This window comes from Nannospalax galili, unplaced genomic scaffold (assembly GCF_000622305.1).
Source record: "Nannospalax galili isolate Female #2095 unplaced genomic scaffold, S.galili_v1.0 scaffold441, whole genome shotgun sequence".
Classification (NCBI taxonomy): Eukaryota; Metazoa; Chordata; class Mammalia; order Rodentia; family Spalacidae; genus Nannospalax; species Nannospalax galili.
In genome coordinates, this window is record NW_008348089.1 from 3731705 (window position 1) to 3753539 (window position 21835).

The 21835-nt window shown below is 37.4% G+C and overlaps 1 protein-coding gene across 2 annotated transcripts in view; it reads right to left on the minus strand.

The window, feature by feature from the left end:
• Nucleotides 1–21835, minus strand: part of Grid2 (glutamate ionotropic receptor delta type subunit 2) — a 1595433-nt gene that overhangs the window by 609587 nt on the left and 964011 nt on the right. For both annotated transcript variants that reach the window (XM_008844624.2, XM_008844623.2), the window contains exon 8: nt 20908–21027. In XM_008844624.2, coding sequence (XP_008842846.1) covers nt 20908–21027 — 120 coding nt within the window. The remainder of the gene's footprint in view (nt 1–20907; nt 21028–21835) is intronic.

Genomic DNA, 21835 nt, shown 5'->3' on the forward strand with positions numbered 1-21835 from the left:
CTATCTATCTATCTATCTATCTATCTATCTATCTATCGTCTATCATCTATCACCTATCTATCATCTATCTATCTATCGCCTATCTATCATCTATCTATCTATCAATCATCTATCTATCTATCTATCATCTATCTATCATGATCTATCATCTGTCTTTCTCTCTGTATCTATCTTCTTTCAAACAGCCATGAGATTAATGGACTTGATTCTACTTTGCAGTTATACCATAATCTGCCTCACTCATGCTCCAAAGCAATAGAATCAAATGACTAAAACTGTGAGCCAAATGAACATTTCCTCTTTATATGTTGTTTATATTAGAGAAATAAAAAAAAACTAATACAAACTCTTAGATAATATTAAGTATAATCTTGAAGAATTGAAAATATTGAAATCCCAGGAAACTAAAGATATATACATTGAAGGTGATATTTATTATAACTTCCATTACTGAAGGAATTAAGAAAATATTGTTAGGGTTTGTATCTACAGCAACCCCCTCCTCAATGCAACAGGGCCTCATGGTTTTGTAAGCTCTCTGGAATTACAGGGACTGAATTAATGAGCACCCTGACCACCTACAGACAAGATAAACAGACTCCCTACTCCTATGACCGAAGACCCGATAGCTGCAAGAGCTGTTTCAGCACAGCCTGCTTCCCCTTTGATAATCTTAGAAGATAAAAAGGCCCTGCACCACAGACCCACTGATGTAGGAACTGTCTCAGTACAAGCTATTTCCCCCTGAAATAGGGGTTTCACAATGTGTAAACCCCTTATCCCATGACCCAGACCCTGGCTGATGGAAGGGGATGGAAGGGGGCGGTTTGACAGAGGCTATCCTCTTTTGATAAGCCCTGGATTCTTTCCCCCACCTAACTTGTTTTGAGTAATACCTTCCCGCCTTCCACATCACCCCCCAACCCCCTCTAAAAGCCCCCAGCCTACAGCCTGTAAACTGACAGATCCTTTATCCCAAACTAGAGGCTGTCTCGTGCCTTTTCTCTACCAATAAACTCTATCCTGCCAGAGTTCTTGTCTGTGTCCTGGTGCTTTCTCCCGATTTGGACTTGATTTACCTATCACATACAATCATGGAGCCTCAGCAAATGATAATAACATTCACGTTTCTTATGAAATATGGGATCAGACATAACTGAACATGGTCATTATTACCTTCCCTTGCTTATATCTTGATAATCAAAAGCTTTCCAGAAAAATTCAGTGACTTTGATGGTAATGGGCATTTGACTCATTTCTGCAATTGTCCTTTCCAAATTTCTTCAGTAAAGTATCATTTCAAGGATTATATTCATGTATTTGAAGTGTATCCTTGATTAGATGTGGCATTTGTATTTACCTGTGAAGTTATTTCTGCTATCAAGATAGGGAACATAGGCAAGACTGATTTTTAATGGAGTATGAATTTCTTCTTCTGGGTACTAGAAAACCAGTGAGAGATTAGTTTCAGTTTCAATGCCTAATTGTGATTAATTGGAGCTTTGTATTTATAGCAATTGCCATTAGTTGATAATCTAGTGACTTAAATCCCTTCACACATTAGAGTCTTAATTCTGCATAGGGTCTGTGATAATTAATCTTGATTGTCAGTTTGATTGGATATGGAATCAACTAAGAGAAATGGCTCTGGGTGAGTCTGCAACAGCATTTCCTGAGAAAGATGAACTAAAAGGAGAAAACCCTCCCCTGGAGTGGGGTCACCTTCTGAAACGGCCCACGTATAAAGAAATGTCAGGAAAAAGCAGTGTTGCTGGCTCACCAGCCTTCACTGGCCTCATGGCCCATCTTTGGCCTTCCGAGGTGAACTAAAGACCAACTCTCAAGAACCGTTCAGCTTCAGCACCAGATTAGAACCAATGAGGCACCAGCTTAGTGGACTGAAAAGCTACCATGGTCTCAGTTTCTCTGGTGAGTAGATGGGATATTGTTGGACTACTCAGGCCCTGTCCTGTAAGTCAACCTAATAAGTCCCCTTTTATAATACATATTCAATCTCTTCCTGGCCTTTTAGCTAAGATCATGTGTGATAATACATATTCGTTTTATCAGTTTTGTTCCTCTAGAGAAGTCTGATGATAGGGTTGCTACATGTGGTAGTTGAAATGAGAATGTCCCCTATAAACTCCAAGTATTTAGACATTTTTCCCCCAGTTGATGGTTCTGTTTTGGGAAGTTTTAGGAGTCGTGGCCTTGCTGTAGGAAACATCACTGGAGGCAGGCTTTAAGAGCTCTCAAGCCTTACTGGATTTCTTGTCTCTCCATGCTTTCTGTGCCTGCTTAGAAATGTGGTCGCTCAGCTTTTTGTTCTAGCTGCTTCTGCCACCATGCCTCTGGCTCGTTGTGACTCTAACCCCTCTGAAGCATAAGCCAAATAAACTCTTCCTTCTATAAGTTGCCTTGGTCTCTGTGTTTTATCACAGCAACAGAAAAGTAACTAATACATTAGACAAAACAAAGTGAACAAACTTGCTCTCCAGGGACTTCTCTCCATCATCAGTTTTATCTTTTATTCCTAGACTATTAATTGATTAAATATTTATAATCTAAGAATGTAACTCGGTCCTCCTTGGAGTAAAAAGATAAAGGAGGCAAAGAACATCCACTCCACTCTTCCACATTTGACATTTCCCTGCCTTTCTGAGATCTTATCTTTCCTGGCATCGTGGCATTAAGTGTAAGGACTGTGTACATCACTTCTCAGTCAGACTCCTGAGCTGTTGCCAACTTCTTCCAGTAGATCACTGTGATCTATTTTACTACCTCATTCCACATACTTACATTCTGTCAATGGAACAAGGAGAACCATGAAGGTATGCATGCATGAGCTGCACTGAACAGTTGCAGCTAGAATGATCAGCCTTAGGTCAGGGTAACTTACACAGCTATTTGTCCAAAGGATGCTCTGCTTAACTCACAGCAGGCTACCATGTCATAAGGACATGTGGGACAGGATGAGCAGGGTCTGTTTTACAGACCTCACTATGAGATACTGGGGAAGCCATGCATACACTGCATTGAGAGCCATGCACATACCATGTACTGAGAGAGCCATGCAGAGGCCATGTTCTTTCACTTAATATGTTGAAACTTTGACTCAGAACATGCCCATAAAATAGCATGAAATGTCTCTATTTCTTATGCTGCATGTATGCCATTAAATACATAAAAATAATATAGACATGATTTTCATTTTAACCTAAAGATCTTTAATTCCTTCATGGGTTTCTACTCTAACATAATTCTCTTAACTATTTCAGTAAATTTCATTAGACTTTTCAGCGTAACATTTTCTCATTTGACTTTAGTCAACTAAAATGTTGTTTCTTTTTTGCCCTCCTATTTTCTCTATTAAGAAATGTCCTCCAATTTTTATCATTGCTATTTTATTATTTTATATTAGAGAAAATTTGGTATTTATTCTGACCAGTTTATTTTCATGATCTGCAGGCCACTTAGCTGCCCTTTTATTAAATAGTAAAGGATTTCAGGACTTAGTCATAAAAGATTTCATCAAGAAACAAATGCTTTCATGAGAAAAAAATATTTTGAGTTGTGACCCACAATTAATTATAATATAGCCATTACTGAATGTACACACTTTCCATTCAGAGGTAATCATTCATTAACATTAAGCTTTTCATACCGCCAATCCATTTCCCAGCAATAAGCAATAAAGACTCAAAGACTCTATCTTGTCCCTTTGTCCTGCTCAAGTAAGACAAAATTTGAAGAAAAAGGAAATAATAAAAAAACAGTGTATTTTTCTTATATAATGAAAGACATGCAATTAACAAAGTGCCGTAAAAATAAAGACAGGTACAAATAGGTATGGTATACACTATTTCTAACATTTCCTTTTAGTAAGTTGTTAATATCAAGAGAATTCTTAATTAATGATAAGATTAAGAAGTATCTTTTCAGCTTCTTTATTATAGATTTAAATTCCTTCTAGCCATAGAATCTCAGTGTTTATAAAATTAGTACTATATACATGAGATGGTTAAAATATTAATTAAATCTTTTTTTTTTTGAAAATACTGTTAGTAGATTAATCAGTAAGGCATTGGTTCTCATTTCATACTGGAGAACGTCCTTTAGCACAGGGATTTCATTGCACTAAAATATACTACTCATTGAGAGGCCACAGCGTTGCACAGTTCATTTTCTTTAATGATCTCTTAATTACCATAACCAGGCTTGGCAGACGATCAAAACATTTGTTAGTTTCTTGGCTCCATCTTGCCTTTGTGCAATTTCTGTTGTTTATGTCATAAATACGGAAGCTTAGCCTGCCAGGTAAAACGTGCCATGTTCTATATTTCAAGTCAAACTGTGGTCTATATTCCACAGCATCTAGAATGGGCCTCAACTGCCTTTTCCCTTGTTACTGGACTCATAGGGAAGATGTGAAACTATTGAACCTTTCCTAGTATTATTCATGTTTCTTATTTTTCTACGAACACCAAAAATAAGCAGTTATATTCAAATTAGAGGCTTTAATAATCTTATAATGTCCACATAAAAGTCACAAACTTTTAATCTTTTGAATGAATTGAGCTTTCTATATGTCAGGGTGTGACACAGTTAAACTTAAGAACCAAAGAAGAGTCAGAGTATTTTGTGTGTCTGTCATTCATGTCACAGTACATAGTAAAAATAACTCATGCAAAAATATCTGCTTCAGCTCCATATGTGTATGCATTATTAATATACTGTGTATATTAATAGTCCATTTTGTATTCCTATATATGTATATTAATAGTACATTTTGCATTCCTATAGCAAACTACCTGAAGCTAGGTGTTTAATAAAGAAAAGAGCTTTACTCAGATCATGATTTTCATGGCTGATGATATTGTGGTCCTCCCTTCCAACAAAAAAACGTTGGCAGGTAATACATACCTAAAATAAATGCATGATAATCTTTTATCAGAAATTTCAAAGTCATTCTGATGTATGAAAATATATGTACTGCAGCTTACAACAATAAGATAAAACTGAATTTAAAGTTCAAAGGGAGGTAAGATGTAACTGCCATCTGAAAGAAAGGAAGAAAAAGAATGATGAGAGAGAGAAGAGAGAGACCCCCGAGGAGAAGAGAGGAATGAAAATGTTAATTTTTATTTTCTATGTATGAGTGTTTTGCCTGAATCTACATGAGTGCACTCATGCTATACAATGCCCACGGAAGCCAGAAGAGGGCATTGATCTCCTGGACCTGGAGTTGCTGATGTTTGTTAGTCACCATGTGGGTGCTGGGAACCAAACCTGGGTCCTCTGCAAGAGAAGCCAGTACTCTTAACCACGGAGCCATCTCTCCTGTCTTTCATTTTCTATCATAAATAAAACTTAGGATGTAAAAGAAAAAAATAAGGACAGTCAAGTGCATGATGGGTACAGTCCATAGAATTTCACATTCGACCAGGTTTGCTCAGGGGAGGGAAGAAGCAAATTGGGGTTATTATATGGAAAATCTGAAGATTTTTGTGAGGTTTCAGATAGATTTCTCTTGGAACATAATAAACTATAAATATGATAAATCTAAGTATAAACATACTTGGACATAGGTCCTAAACTACACTGAATGAAAAAAAAGTTCCACAGCACTTCACATAGTCATCACTGTGGGAAGGAGAAGCTGTGACCCAATGGAGTCAAGTCTGGGAGCTTTTAGCAAACCAAAGTTCCCCAGGTAAGTCACTCAACCTTCTGACAGAGATATTCCTCTAGATTTTGCTATATTGCCCCTAATTTTGGTTTCTCTGAAATATTTGGGACAAAGAAACAAATGAAAAACCTATTAAGAGGACGTCAAATACTTCTGTATTTTTAAGTAGATCCAGCTCATAAGACTATAAAATACAAAGTATAGAAGAAATTATTGTATAATAGTTTGTCTAATATTATAGAACAGAGAGAAAAGAGCTGAAGTCTAGGAACAGAGACGTTTTCTTGTTTATAAGAAACTGAAACTGCTAAAATTATAGAGGCAACGAAGATGAAATAGAAATTATTCTACAATTTTCATAAAGAAATCATTCAAGAACAGAACCTTTCCATACATTATAAAAATGTGACTGTCCTAAGAATAATTGTACAGTTTCCAATTTTCTCTACAAGAAAAATTATACATTAATACAATATCTACATGAGCGCTAGAAGTATAACAATTTTCCATAGTCCTGAACAGAAACTGTCTCCTGCTTTTAATGGAAGAGCACTTATTCAAATAGTGTCATTGCTCCGAACATCGACAATCAGACACTGAAGTGTTTGAGCCTGCAACTGAAAGGTTTCTCATCTCAGTCCGGGACACAATTCCTATCAACCCCGAGAGTCCAAAGAAGAAATTCTCTGGCAAAGCATTCCCAGGGCACTTCCACTGAAAGCACAAGACTGCTTTCATTCAGATTCTCCTGAGCATTAAACCCTCCACAGCTCTGATTAAGAAATGATTCAGATGCGTCTGAGAGGAGAGCTCCTTGCATTGTGAGGATCCAGTTGCATTCTCAGGCTGATTATATGCAGACAGATGTTTTCATTTTATTAATTAAACATTTCAAAGCACAGCCTACGTTAATCCAAGTTGTTTGTTGAATTTATGTTACAATGGGAGCTACTTCTCACTTTTGATTACTAAGAAAGAACTTCAGAAATGTTATTTGTTATTATAGTAGAGTTTAATAATTCTGGAAATAGTATACTTACTGAATTTTAAAAATCAAATTCACTGCCAATGAACATAAAGACCCTTTATTGCATCTGAATTACTATGATTAATAACAGTACTTCTAATTACTCAAAGGACATCTTTATTTCATAACCTTTTATTTTCATATTGACAACAGCTCTAAACAAACCCAGCTTCTCATGCAGCTTTGCTAGATGAGTTATTCAGTCCATAGAGAATTGACTGGAAAGATTCAAGAGTCCAGTGAGCATGCTGATGAAGTCAAAATAACAGCTTCTGAAAATAATATTTGTAGCCCCAGTAATGAAGTATGGCCAGGCAGGTCTCTGTGAGTTCAGGGCCAGCCTGGTTCACATAGCAAGTTCCAGGACTACATAGTGAGACCATGTCTCAAAAGTTAAAAAACAAAAACAAAAACCATAAAACAATGGTTGTAAGACTGGTGGGGAGCAGGTTAGCATTCTAACTCAGAAAATGATTAGAAATAACAGATATTATGAACATATAAATGTCTGAGAGAAATACTTTGAATTATAATAAGGAGATTTTATTTTGGAATTAAAATATTTATTATAAACTTAAAATATCGACAGTTAGAATTAATTATTTGAAGTTTGCACCCAAAATGAGTCTTTTAAATGTTTGTGGATTTAAGGTTTTTTGGTTCTGCTTTTACACTTTTATAATTTTATTTCTTCAGTCATTTATAAACATATTTGTTCATTAGCAAGTATTTGGGTCTGAATCTGAGAACTAATTTCAAGTTAGAAACAGTGCAGACGTGGGGCTAGAGGGTTGGCTCAGTGGTTAAGAGCACTGACTGCTCTTCCAGAGGACCCAGGTTCAATTCCCAGCACCCACATGATGGCTAACAACCATCTGTAACTCCAGTTCCAAGGGATCCGATGCCTTCTTCTGTCCTCTGAGGGTATTGCATTACACAGGTGCACTTACACACATGCAGGCAATATACCCATACACATAAAATAAAAATAATAAATAAAAATTTTTTTAAAAATTTTAAGTTTCATTATTATATTCTGTGTATACTTGTAGGCCAGAGAAATGGCTCAGTGGACAAGGGTGTGTGCCACCCAAATCTGGTGAACTGCATTGGAACCCTGGAACCAAGCCAGGAAGGGGAGAACAGATTCCTGAAATTTCTCTGACCTCCACACCCACACTGTGGCATACACGGGTTTGCACTCACACACACCATAAAAATAACCATAAAATAATAATAAATAAATTCAAAATTAATAAAATTGTCATTCTGTAAAGTTACTTTAAATATTTTTAATTCCAATTGAAAATCGAAATATTTACTGAATAGATCTGCAAATTGTCAAATGCCACAGTCCTGCTTCAAATAATACAGTGTCTTCATTGAAATAAAATGCCTTGTTTACTCACTTAAAAAACACAGCTTCAGAAGTTCTATGAACACAGGGTGATATTAAAGTGAAGAAACACACAGAGTGATTCTGATAATCTTTGATAACTTCTGACAGACCTTGAAGAAGATTATCTTCCTTCAAAGTAAACAGAAAGTTTTAAATATGACATATCTTAAGACAGAACTCTACCAGTGACATGAAGAAAATCAATGCTAGTTTTTGTCCCACAGGTAGAAATAAATGCTCATTGTTCCTGACCAACATTTATACGTATTTCAAAGGCACAAGGAAAGGGAAAATTACATATTTGCAGAAGTGTTTATAACCACGTAAATAAGTATTTATGTGAATTGTGACTATGAATCTAAAATATCAATGAACATGAGTGAATATATTTTTAAATTTTGTCCTTTTTGATGCCCTTTCCATAAAACAGGCCATGATGAGAGACATGCAGTGAGTCACAGTGTGTTGGATAGCTACAGTTGTCAACTTGACACACCTGGGTTGAGGGAGCCCCAGCTGGGGAATTGCTCCATTGGACTGGCCTGTGGCCATATCTGTAGGGCATCTTCTTGATTTTTGAGTGATGTGGAAGGGCCCAGCTCACTGTGGGTGGTGTCACCCCTAGGCAGGTGGGCCTATGTTGCATAAGGAAACAGGTTGAGCAGGGGCCAGGAGAGTAAGCCAATAAGCAGGGTTCTTCCAGGGCCTGTGTTTCAGTTCCTGCCTCCATGTTCTTGAGTTCCTACCTTGGGCTCCCTCAGAGATGAACTGTGACCTGGAGATGTAAGCTAAATAAACCCTTTCCTCCCGAAGTTGGTATTGGTCAGAATGTTTTGCCACAGCAATGGAGAAACAAGCTAGACCACGCAGGCACATGTGAATAGCCTCCAAGCCACTCTATAAACAGCATATTCCTGTTGTATGGAATACAGGATATAGAGACTACTACACATGTGATGACATCATGCTCCAAATACCAGCATAAAATCAATTGTCTTATTCTCTGGAACAGCAACAATACAGGTTGTTTGTTTTTATTGATCTACCATCTATTTTCAGAAAAGAAACTTATTCATGGCAGAAAATTTAAGGGGATGAGAATAAACATTTAAGTCATCCTAAAGCCTCAGACCCTAATTAACAGCATAATTGCTACCTAAAACATAGGAATGTCATGTACTTTTCTGTCATGGTAGAACATGTTAATGAATATTCAAATCTTTGTGGTATGATGCTTGACCCATGGCGCAGATGTTTTAGTTTAAAAAAATTACTGAAAAAAGGGAGAGAAGAGGGAGAGAGGAGGAAAAGCATTCAAACAGCTGTTGCCAAAAGCTATGGTACTAGCCCTAGTTCTAGCATTAGCACAGACACACTGTTGGTCACTGTGCATGGCAGGTACTGGTCTTAGCCTGCACAAATGAGTTACAAAAGCTCTACTAGCAAACTGTCAGAGTATGTGCCCAGAACTGTCCATGGTTTGTGCTCATTCCCACCATATGAAACCCAATTCCTGTGAAAGGAGAATTTACAATCCCCGTGAGGAAGCCTTCTGACAAGCCTGAGAAAGTAAGAAGATAAACTCTCAGATATCTGAACAGCCTGCAGAGCAATTGCGACTTGGAAAGGCCGAGAACATGGAGAATGCAAAGCCCCTAGACTGTGCCTCCGATGAACCATCTGTGCCATAAATGTCATTTGGTAATACATGAGTCTGCTGTGAATTTCCAACACACATGGAGAAATGGTTTGCTCTTTGGCCCTTTACTGGCACTGCTCTGAAACAAATTTTCATTACAAATTCAGTTATAACGATTAGTGTACCTTGTTAAAGAAGTACCTGCATAAGCAGAGCTCCATTCTGTAAATTCATAATCTAGGTTCCTTTCATGGCTACTGTCCTCATACTGAGTCCTAGACAATAATTAAAGTTGTTCATCTGAGGGAAAGTAGCAGCATATTACATCTGTGAACCTGAGCTGCATGGAATTCACCCATCGTGTGTGTGTGTGTGTGTGTGTGTGTGTGTGTGTGTGTGTGTGTGCTGCAGAGTTTGAGGTGAGCAGATGTCACTCTGTCCCATTGTGGGTATTGTCTAGTGGGACAGGAAGTAAACTAAATCTTGCCTCTTTATCTGCTATGGCGTTGAGCCCAATCCAGCCAGTCCTCTGCATTTGAACTGGAGATGACACTGGGCAATCTCTGAGGCTCTATATAAGGGCATGCATATCTCTGAGTCTATAGGGGTAATAACAGCTACTTTGTTTATAATAATTTCTTTCCCTAAAAATACTGAAATAATCCATATTACATACATTCATGGTTTTTCAAAGAAACAGAACTAATAGCACACAGCATCCTCTTGGTACAAAATACATATTATGTAAAGAAATATATTAAGAATCGGCGATTCTGTTTATGGAAGTCAAGAAGTCAGTTGTCTGCAAACTAGAGGACTGGAAAATGGATTTACAATGCTCTTCCAAACCAAAAAGCCTGAGTATCAGGAGAACCAGGGTATAGGCCCTGGTCTTTGCTAGGACCCAAGAACTTGAACCAAGTGTGTAATACTCAGATGGAGTTCAAAGGCCTAAGGATCAGAAGTACTTACATTTGAGGGGGTACATGAACATGTCTCAGGGAGTGAATTACTACTACTTTTCCTCTGCTTCCCTGTTGTGTTCAGGCAACTCCCACTCCCATTAGTGATATACACTTTGCCAAATGCTAATTGCTTTACAAATAATCCCACAGACGCACTGAGGAATAATATTTTGTCAGCCTAGTGTGCAAACCGTCAAGACTTTCTAGTTCTTTCAGAAAGTTGTTTCTATCTAAACTTGGAGCTGGAATTGAGCTGAGCTCTGTTGGGTATCTCTGCTGTCTTATGGAGAAGTCACAACCATGCCAACCATAATTGATAGCTCCTGCTTCTGCCAAGAGGCAGTGGACCTGCTTTCCTGAGTAAGGATCCTGCAGCAATGACCTCAGCATTAGCACAGGTAATTGCTCCAGAAGCGTCAGAGCAACTGGAGACACGGATGTGCAAGTGACAGCAGGCAGAGCATCTTAGAAGCAGAGAAGACCCACAGCATACTTCGAGACTACGGACTCCTTCCTCATGGGTGATTTCTGAGATCAGAAAATTTAGAGTCTAATACACCATGGAAATTCCATCAAATATTAGACTAAATAGCAATCACATTCCTTTGTGGTACAAAATATTTTCTTGGCGATGTCCCAATAAAAGGTGATGACACCAAATTAATTGTGGGCTATAAATTATATATAAAAGATGATGGAAGAAAACAAAGCTATTGGTTTTACAACATTTTCCAAGACATAAATTCACTGTTTTTAAGATGAGACAGTAAGAGATAGAGATGGAGCTCAGTGGGAGAGCCCCTGCCTAGACTGCACAAGGTCCTGGATTTGAGCCTTAGCAATAACACACACACACACACACACACACACACACACACACACACACACGACAGTAAACAAAGGGGACATATTTTCCAACTACAGGATTAATATAAAGACTAGGAGTATGCCCACTATATTTTCTGTCAGTTTCTCTGCTATTAGCTGTCCATATAATCATAGATACTAGACTTCTAAGCTTTGATTACTATATTTGTAGAATTTTAGTCAGAAAAGACATTAAGCAAAACAAAAAGATAAGTGTTTCCTGCTATCATTGTGATTGTCATGCACAACGATTTCCTCATCACACCTAAAATGAAATTATTCTTCCCACTTCACATAGCAATTTATTTTCTGAATAGCAACTAGATTTTGCATTCCTTTGAATCACAGAAATATCTATTTGTAAACAGACATTATTTTATTTATCCCTTGCTGCAAAATGTATTATACAGACACAATTTCATTCAAACTTTACGGTTACCTTGAGAGAGGCGTGGTATTACAGGTGAAGAAGTTGAAGCTCATTTTATTTTGAAGTCCTTAGATCACATAGTCAGTGACGATCAGTACTTTAACCAAGGTATGTATGATGACAAAGGCTATGCAGCTCTGTGAACTATAACATATAGAGACTCTCTAGAAAGCAATAATAAAATACAAATACCACTAGTCTTAATGCGCATGTACTTCTGTGAGTCCTTCCAGTCTTCCTGGACTAATCAGTCTAACCACTCAATACTGCAATAAATACCACATATATCTCACTTAACTATTAAAAACATGACTTAGTGTCCAACTCTGCTATGCTTTAAGGATAAATGATGGGGATAGTGTAGTCACATGCCCACACTCAAATGAAGTATGCTCACACAAATTTTGTGGGAATTTACCTGTTGCATTTCACTTGAATAAAGGAAAATCATGACTGCTAAATTTTTAGATGCAGAGAATATTAATGGATTGTTATTCACTGCAAACTTTGGCATCTACTCTACAGCATTCATGGGCAATGAACAGGCAGAAAAGTATGTTTGATCTCATGGAATAACATTCTTCCAGTGGGAAAGACAACAGTACAAACAAGAAAATTATTTATATCCACATATATGCATACATAAAGATTATTTGTATAACTATACTATACAGATGGTGACAGACTGCAAAGATTGCTAAAGGGAAATCTAAGACAGGGTAATGTGGAATAGGGAGTGGTCTTTTAGACAGTCTGGAATCAGAGTACCCAGTACCAAAGAATGCCAGCAAGATACTGTATCCTTTTGATAAACTGGCCATTTGAAACCAGGCATTTCTTTTATCTTTCTGAATAGTCAAATATTTTACTTCTTTAAAAATGGACCAGTAATAATCTATCTAATGCCTTTTGCAAAAAAAAAAAAAAAATGGGGGGAGTTTATAGTCAAGAAGTTTAGTGAGTTTTATCTTTGTGAATTTAATGTTGGAGAACATGAGTAAGAGTTCCAACTCAGAGAAATCATTGTACCTTGGTGCTAAACTATCTCATCTGTACAATTTTATTTCATCAGCTTAAAAAAACAGGTTTATGAAAATACTAAGCATTACTATGCAATTAAGACTGGTTGTGAAACCAGCTTTAATCTACTTTTCCTTGTCTTATTTTCCTGTTTGTGATAAAGTTCAAAGCCATTAAGTCCAGAGTATTAAATTTTCATGTTGGAACTTGGTCTTTACAATAAAGTGTCAGTGACACAATATGAACGAAACAAAGAAAATTCAAACAAGCAAAAGCTGTGGTGTAATTCCTCTTCTAAGGAAAACACATATTGATTCTTTATATAATTATTCAACTAGTATAATCTTTATTTCTCATATGTTCTGATTATAAATTCAGTTTTGGGCTGCTTGATATAATGTTATCTCTGAAATCACTTTTTCCTGGAAACTCTATTGAAATAAAAAACTGGGAGCAATCATATCACTGCCCAGTATGACCACATAGGGAATCCTGACGACCTCAAAAATAAAGTTTCATTTGCATTTATCTCTAGGATACACAGTGTGTGAACACCTCCACTATATCATTTTCTGAGTGAAACATCTTACTTCTAAGCAAAACAGTATGAAGAAAATATCAAAACAGGAAAGCTTTTCACTTTGGTCAAGATCAATGAAAATTAATCCTTTCACATTCTCACCAAATTCAGAAAAATAAAATCTTCATTCATATAATGCCAAGAGAACATAAGTGATCCAGAATTTAGGATTGTGAATCCGTGGCCAAATCCTGAGCAGATATAACCTTCCTGGTTCATGAGATCTGACAGGATTCCTGCTGGAGCTGATAAAGCTGCACGCTTTGAATGCACTTTGCTACTGGCCAAACAACGGACGCTAACAGCCTGATGACACCTCATTTGGAAAGCCATTCATTCTGAGATGTGCTCAGAATAACAGAGACTGAAAGCTTAATTTTGGACACACATCGAGTAAATCTGTGCTGCAGCTGTTTGGATGTGGCAGTACTTGCCTTGCTAAGAACCTGTGAAAACATCTTTGAACGTGTTAACCCCTCTATGAAGGAACTGTGCCATGTATTAATTAAATGCAACATCCACAACTGATTCATGATAGTCTTAAAATGGAGAGTTAGGTTTGGAGTTTTATAAATTCAATGGTTAATTAAAATTAAATTTAGCAGCAAATTGAAAGAAATATTTTGAGATTGCAAAATGGTTCAATGGGTAAAGGCGCCTGCTGTGAAGTCTGACAGCCTGAGTTTGAGCCCATTAACTCACGTGGTAGAAAGGACTAAGTCCTACAGCCTGTCCTCTGACCTGCACTTGTACATCATGGTGTGTGAGAGCCCTTCTAAACTAAAAATTAAGTAAATAGAAAACATGTTTAAAAAGAAAACAAATACTTTAAAATTTAGAATGTTAGCTGGGCATGGGCATGGTGGCACAGGCCTTTAATCCCAGCACTTGGGAGGCAGAGGCAGTAATCCCAGCAGTCAGGAAGTAGAGACTGGAGAATCAGGAGTTCAAGGTCATCTTTGGCTATACAGCAAGTTTAAGTCTAGTTGGGTTACATGGAACTCTGTTAAAAAAAAAAAAAAAACAGGGTGGGGGAGCTGGAGAGATGGCTCAGTGGTTAAGAACACTGGCTGTTCTTGCAGAAGACCTGAATTTGAATCCCAGAACTCATATGGTGAGTACCAACCATCTAGTAACTCCAGTTCCAAGGGATCCGATGACCTTTTCTGTCTTCTGTGGGCATTGCATGACACGGTTGCACTTACATACATGCAGGCAGTACATGCATACACACAAAATAGCAAAATAATAGTAAATAAAATATTTTTTAAATGGTGGAATAAAGAAGTTTTTGAGCCAGGGTCTCCCTATGTAGTCCAGGCATTCCTGGGATTCTTGATCCTCTTGCTTCAACCTTTTGAGTGCTGCTGTTACAGTTGCATGCCACCCATCTGGCTTCATAGATTTAGTGGTTATCAACAATATAAAAGGAACCATAGGTTATAAAGATAGTTTATTAAAATACCAGTGCCTTTTGTACAACATCTATATGTCAACCAGCTCTTAGGAGCACCTCAATCCATCTGGGGAGTTGGAGTATAGAAACCTAAACAAGCAATTCCTGGAGCTATTTAATACACTTGGGCTGAAGAGATGACTCAGCAGTTAAGAGCATTGGCTGCTCTTGCAGAAGACCCAGGTTCGAATCCCAGAACCCACATGGCAGCTAACAACCTTTAGTAACTCCAGTTCCAATGGATCCGAAGCCTGCTTCTGTCCTCTATGGGCATTGCACCACATGGGTGCACCTGCATACATGCAGGCATAACACTCATACACATAAAATAAAAATAAATAAATAAAAAATAAAATGTCAAAAAAGGAATGAAGTACACATGATTTGATGTACCTGAATCAGCATCACCTTAACGCCTGATCACAAATTACAGCCTGAATTCAGAATAGGGCAAAGCAACCACACGAACCTCAGACCTGCATGGACCATGCAGGACTTCTGGGGCTGAATGAGACTGGAATCCCACTTTTGCCACTCAAGTATGACTTAGTGATTGCCTGGGACCCATCCACCCTGGAATCGTGAATCCAGACATTTCCCCTCCACAACCACGTTTTCCCTGGCTCTGAAGCTCCCCCACTTCACATTCAGACCTGCCAGGCCTTGTTTGAAGAGCCATGAATTCTTTCGATTGCTAAAACTATTCCTATCTTCATTGCCATCCATGTCCACTGTAGATATGAAGTTCTACCACTTTGGTAATATCTTACTATGATACCTCTAGCACCTCCATTTTGTGTAAGTTTAACTGGTCAATCATCTGGTCATAGGACCACTCCTAGGAAGGTAGGTCATGCTAACTAGATGGGTGGAATACTTAGTGAATTAATGAGATAGCGAGTTTTTCCTGCCTGGAATCCCACCTAATAGGGCAGAACTTTCAGACTAGCTACAGCCATGTAGCCCATGAGTTTGTCCGCGTCCTTGAGCTCTTCAGGGAAGCGGAATTTCTCCTTTTCTTTGTGGCTCTCCTTTCTTACTAAACATGCTTTCTTTAAGGCTTTGGGCTGCCCCTAGCATCTTGTGTTTCTTTACTTTCTCTAAAGCTTCCTTCTCCCAGCCATGGGGCTGCCAGTCAGCCACGTGTCTGACCTCTCACACAGGCTCTAAACCTATAAGACTTCATGGCTTGCTTGCTTTCTTCCCACCACTCACCTCTTCAAGGCAGCTGCCAATATTACTGTCTCGCCTGCCCTGAGGATTTCTTTTTCTTTAAAATTCTAATGAAATTGTAAAAGCTTAATTTGACTGATTTGGAACTTTTTGAGTCTCGGTAATCTTTCCCCGAGGTCCAGAACTCGGTAACATTGCCAGTGTCTTAGCCTCACTTGCTTCACATCACTGCTATCAAAACTAAAACAAAAGGACAACAACCTGATAAAAACTCAGCCTACATTAATGTAATTCATCCAGTCTGCTACTGACAAACATATGCCACCCAAATTACTGCTGTTGTGAGTTATTTATCTTTAACTTCGTATGTGACCATAGCCCTGCCTGGCAACCCTTCCTGGTTCCCCAATCATAGTTCTCCTGTTTGCCACGTTAAGCTTCTATCCTCATTATCTCCAGAGGCTTTGGATGCTTCAATGTCTTTTCTTTTTTAGCAGATAACCTCACCTCCCATTTCTCCAGGAAAAGATAATGTGTTTTATTATAAGCGTTATCTTAATTTCATGACACCAGTTAATGCACATTGCATGAAGACTTACTTCCAAACCCTCCACGCTTTACTTACATCTTCTCTTTCATTATTTGGGAAAACATTGTCCATCTTGCTGAAGGACAGGAACACCAACAAACGCTGCATCCAAATCTCTCTATTTTTTTTTCCATTTGAACTTAATCGTTAGTCAACACTTTCTACTTAATCTTCAATTTTTTCTCTTACTTGCCTTGATCCCAGACTGCTCAATCATGCCCAATTCCTGTGTATTCTAAATGTTCTACCTTTTCTAACAGAGTCACTTAATTTCTATGTAGACATGTGAAACTTTTCACCTTCCTTGTTATTTTCTACTCTTGTTATTTAAATAGCTGGCATTGCCACTCTGTTGCACTTTTTCTCACCTCTGGCCTCTCATTAACATTTGTTGCTACCTTAGACATAGCTCTGGAGGGCTCACATTACTAACTCATCTAGGTTAGGTCAGTTTAACAGGACAGAAATCCAACGAAAGGGCCATTTCAGGAAACCTGAATCATAATCATCAATGTAACAGATATAGGCAAGATGATAACAAATCAAATGTGACTGAAATTTCAGTAAGTATAAATATACATTTAAAAAAATATGAACCTACATTTCATTTACAATTGCATATATTTTAGTAATGAATGGAGCTTCATTAACCTGAACAAAGCTAAATAAAAATGCTTCTTTAGCACTGTAAACAAGAACCCAAGGATGCCACCGTTATTATTTCCTTTCAACTTTGTTCTAGAGGTCCTACTCAATAGACTTACAGAAGAAAAATCAGGAGGTAGATTCCATGAGCAACTTCCCAGATAACTGGAAAACTGTTTTCTTCCTAGTGGCTAGGGAGTTGCTCATTTAAACTTACAGCAATGGTGACAGCATGCACGAGACCCATACAAGCTCAAACCAGACAAAAACCTAGCATTGAACTGGGGAAATGGGTAAAAAGCCCCAACTTTAGCTGAAGAACTATTGGCAACCCAGGGCTACTGGGAGAGGGAGGGTTGATTTTTTTTGAGGGGGAGATGCTAGATAGGCTGACCAGGCTCTAGTGCATGGACTCACATCAAGGGACATTTGGGGACACAATCTCAGCTCATTAGGCCTTAACATATACGAGAGAATGAATGAAATATGGTGATGGGGCTATGGTGAGGTACAGACAGGGCATGGGTTTAATATATCAAGATGTATTGTATGAAATTTGAAAAAATCAATAAAAAGTTAAGAGGTGCAAAACTCCAAAGGTGAAATAAAAATAAAACACTCATGGATTATAGATGACAGGACAACCTGCAGTAAGTACACAGCATCTCTAGAAAACTTAATTTAATTAAAAGCTGGATAAGAAAGCTGGGCCCCAAAAATTGGACAATATTAATTATATTTTAGTATAGGAACTAAAGAAAAAAAGAAATTTTCAAATGCCTTTTTATTCTCACAGAATATAAATTAAACTTTCCAAAATGAACACCCAAAATGCTGTTAAATGAAGCTATTGCCTCATCATAAGCTATGTTGAGGAAAGAAGACACAAATGACTTTAGTACATGGTCCATTTATGTGTATGTGAACTTTCAGGCCAAGCAAGAGGTCTCTGTCATTAAGAATGGAACCAGGGCACTGACTGGGTGACAGAAAGGGTCTATATTTTGATGTAGGTGGTGATCACACTGGTGAATACAAATATTGAAAACCATAATATACTTACGATTTGTAGTTTTATATTTAAGTTGTATCTCACAAAAAAGCCCCACAAAAACCAAAACACAATCCATACTGAAAAATTAAACCTTACTCTTTTCTTATTCCACATATTAAAACAAGTTACTAGGCATTCAAAAAACCTGAATGTAAAAGGAAGAATTATAAAACATTTGGAAGATAACTATAAATATAACATTCTTATGACTCTGAGAATATGGAATAATTCTTTGAATATAAACGAACACCGACAATCATAGGTAGAAAATTCATAAAACATTGTTTAAATATATAAAAAATTGCTACGAAAAGGAAGTTCATAGAGAAGAAAGTAATACCTGGAGCTAAGTGGCAAAGGACTAATAATTAAGTCATATACCTGTATTGCTAAGAATTCATTCTAATAGACAGAAGACATCCTTACCTCACCAAAATGCTAAACAAACAACAGCAACAAAATTTCCCCCCCAAACTTGAGTGAGTAATGAAGCCAAAGAGAAATCTGAGGTCTTAAAAATATGAGGCAGGGGCTGAAGAGACTGGTCAGCAGTTAAGACGCATCTGGCTACTCTTACAGAGGCCTTGGGTTTGGTTCTCAGCACACATGTGGGAGCTTACTACCATCTGTAACACCAGTTCTAGGGAATCTAACACCTTCTTCTGGCCTCTGTGGGCATTGCATACATGCAATGTGCTTACATACTTGCAGGCAAAACACTCATATGCATAAGATAAAAATAAATAAATCTTAAAAATATAAAAGATAGATCTTTTTAAAATTCAGGGACTTTGAATTGAAACCATGAGGCTATATTTCAATATATATTAGAAAAGGTTGAAGTCTGACAAAGATTTGGTTGATTGAGAGGGAGTGAGAGCTTACGTAGACTGTTGATGGTAAGCAAAAATCCATAAACTTTAATAACATAGGGTGTGATGTTACCCAGGAATGTCTAAGATATGTACTATTGTATTGCAGTTTTGTTCTTTGGCACAAAAATACCTGCACAAGTACAAGAATATATAGCTAAGAATTACATGCAAGAATATTGTAATAGCCTTTGTTATATAATCTAAAAGAGGAAACAAAATATACTAAGTTGTGACATAGTTATAATGATACAGCAATATACGTCAATAAATTTCAACTACAAGTAACAGCAGTGATGAATAGGACACATAACGTTGAACACAAGAAGCAAGAGAAAATGATGCAGGTGAGATTGGCTATAAGATTAAATATTGGTGAACTCAGTTACAGTAGTATGCAAACACGTGATAAAATTATTAAGATAGCCAGGTAATCACAGTAAAATGGAGACTAATGGTTACCCAGGTGAGAGGGTCTTCAAAGCATGCAGTCAGGGGAAGCACACAGGGTGCTTTTTATGGCAACTGCTGTGTTCTTTTTGTGGACCACAGTAGAGGCTGTTTCCCTTTAAAAATTTCAGTAAAGCATCTTGTGTTTTATGCAATTTTCTCTATGTTTGAAATTATTCAGTAGAAAACAAAAATTTAAATGCAGTAATCTGGTTTTAAGTCAGCATAAATTTACTGAGAAATTCTTATTTCTGGTAACAATGTCTAACTTCGTTTTCTGTATGGCAAATGTCAACATTGAAAAGGCCCATTTCCAGAAGACCCAATTACTCTCAGTGCAGTCGGCTTCAGATACTGAGAAGGACATAGTTATTAGCTCTGTATGCAAACTCAATTGCCTTCAGAGTCTCCTTACCAAAAATATATAAAAATGGCAGCAGCAAGCTATGGAGAACTCATTTATGCAAGGGCTTTTATATTTCTCCTTGAGAAAGTTATAGTCCCAGTGTTTCATGAAACATGCTTTTTTGGCTCTTCGCTGCCTCTTCTATGTGATCTGCAGAATATAACAAGAGCTCATTTCCTGCAAAGTATTTTCTACTTATTTCAAGACACACACAGACAGGGAACTACTATAATGCCACTTTCTATAGCAGACTTTCTCTCCTAGTATATGAAATCTATCCAAGCACTTATTCTAATTTTGTGCATGTTACAAATTTTATATAAATATTAGATTTGCTACTTTATAAAAAGTATTATTATAGTGAATGAAAAGCAATGCCACTTCTCCAGGCCGGCATCAAGTTACTTTCTTCTTTTAAATTTTTCCAAGGCATAAATGGAATTTATTGTGCACTACTTCTAAGCATCTAAGATATTTGCACTGCCTTGTTCTCTCTCTTTTGTGCCCTCCCCCTTCATGCTGCCTCACTTTCTCTTTGTACCACGGGAATGTTAATGTGCACCATGATCACACCACAGGGAATTATATGCCAAAACAACAAATAGTACAGGAGAAAAACCGAATTTGTTAATGAGTCTAGGCTTACTTTACGAACGCCTCTGCCAAGCTCTTCTCCATAGTTGGTTCCAAGGATTTCAAAGTGGACGTTGGGGTTACCTCCGTTTTCTCCAAATTCTAGCTCTCCAGTCAAGCCATTAACTCCACCCTACATAATGGAATAGATACTTATGTAAAAGTTTAGAAGAACTAAAAATGTAATTAAAAAAAGATAAAATCAAGTGGTAAGTACTAGACTTCAATTTATAAGATCAATATTCCAAGAGTATGCTTATTAACAGGTTAATCTTAGTTGATGTAGAAACAAGGGTGCTCTTGCTTGGAAGCCATTTAAGGCAATCGTATTTACTTTTCATACAAATAAATTTAGGCCCAAAGAGTTAAAAAGGCTCAGGTTAGAGCTGAGACCAGAGTCACGGTGGAGGTTTAGCCACAGTTTTGCAACTTGCGTGGGCTCATTAGTAAGAATACAGGAGGCTCCTGGACATGGTAAGTCATTCTGCAGACAAGTTCACTCAAAGTTGATCCAAAATTATACCTTAAATGTATGGGTTTAATGAAATATTGGAATTAATTTTCCTCCTATAACATATTTTCCAAATTATAACAATAACGTACTATGCAATTCCAAAAGTTTGAAGAAATGTTTCTGAATGATTTCACCATATAGAAATGATGTTAGCCTGATTTGTATATTAAATAAGGTGTTTGTATTAACAAATCAATCTCGTAGTATCACATGGTATCCCATAACATAAAGATGCTTTTTTATTTTTATTAACAATCAAGAAAATACATTTAATAAAGATGGTGAACGTTATGTTTGTATTATACGAAGCTAAACTAGGCTTGAAAATGCTCTCTGCTCTCCACTGTTACCGCTGGCTGTGGAGATGGGGAATTCCCAAATTTCATTTCTTTCAGCAAGGTAGGCGCTCCTTTCCCCAACAGATGGC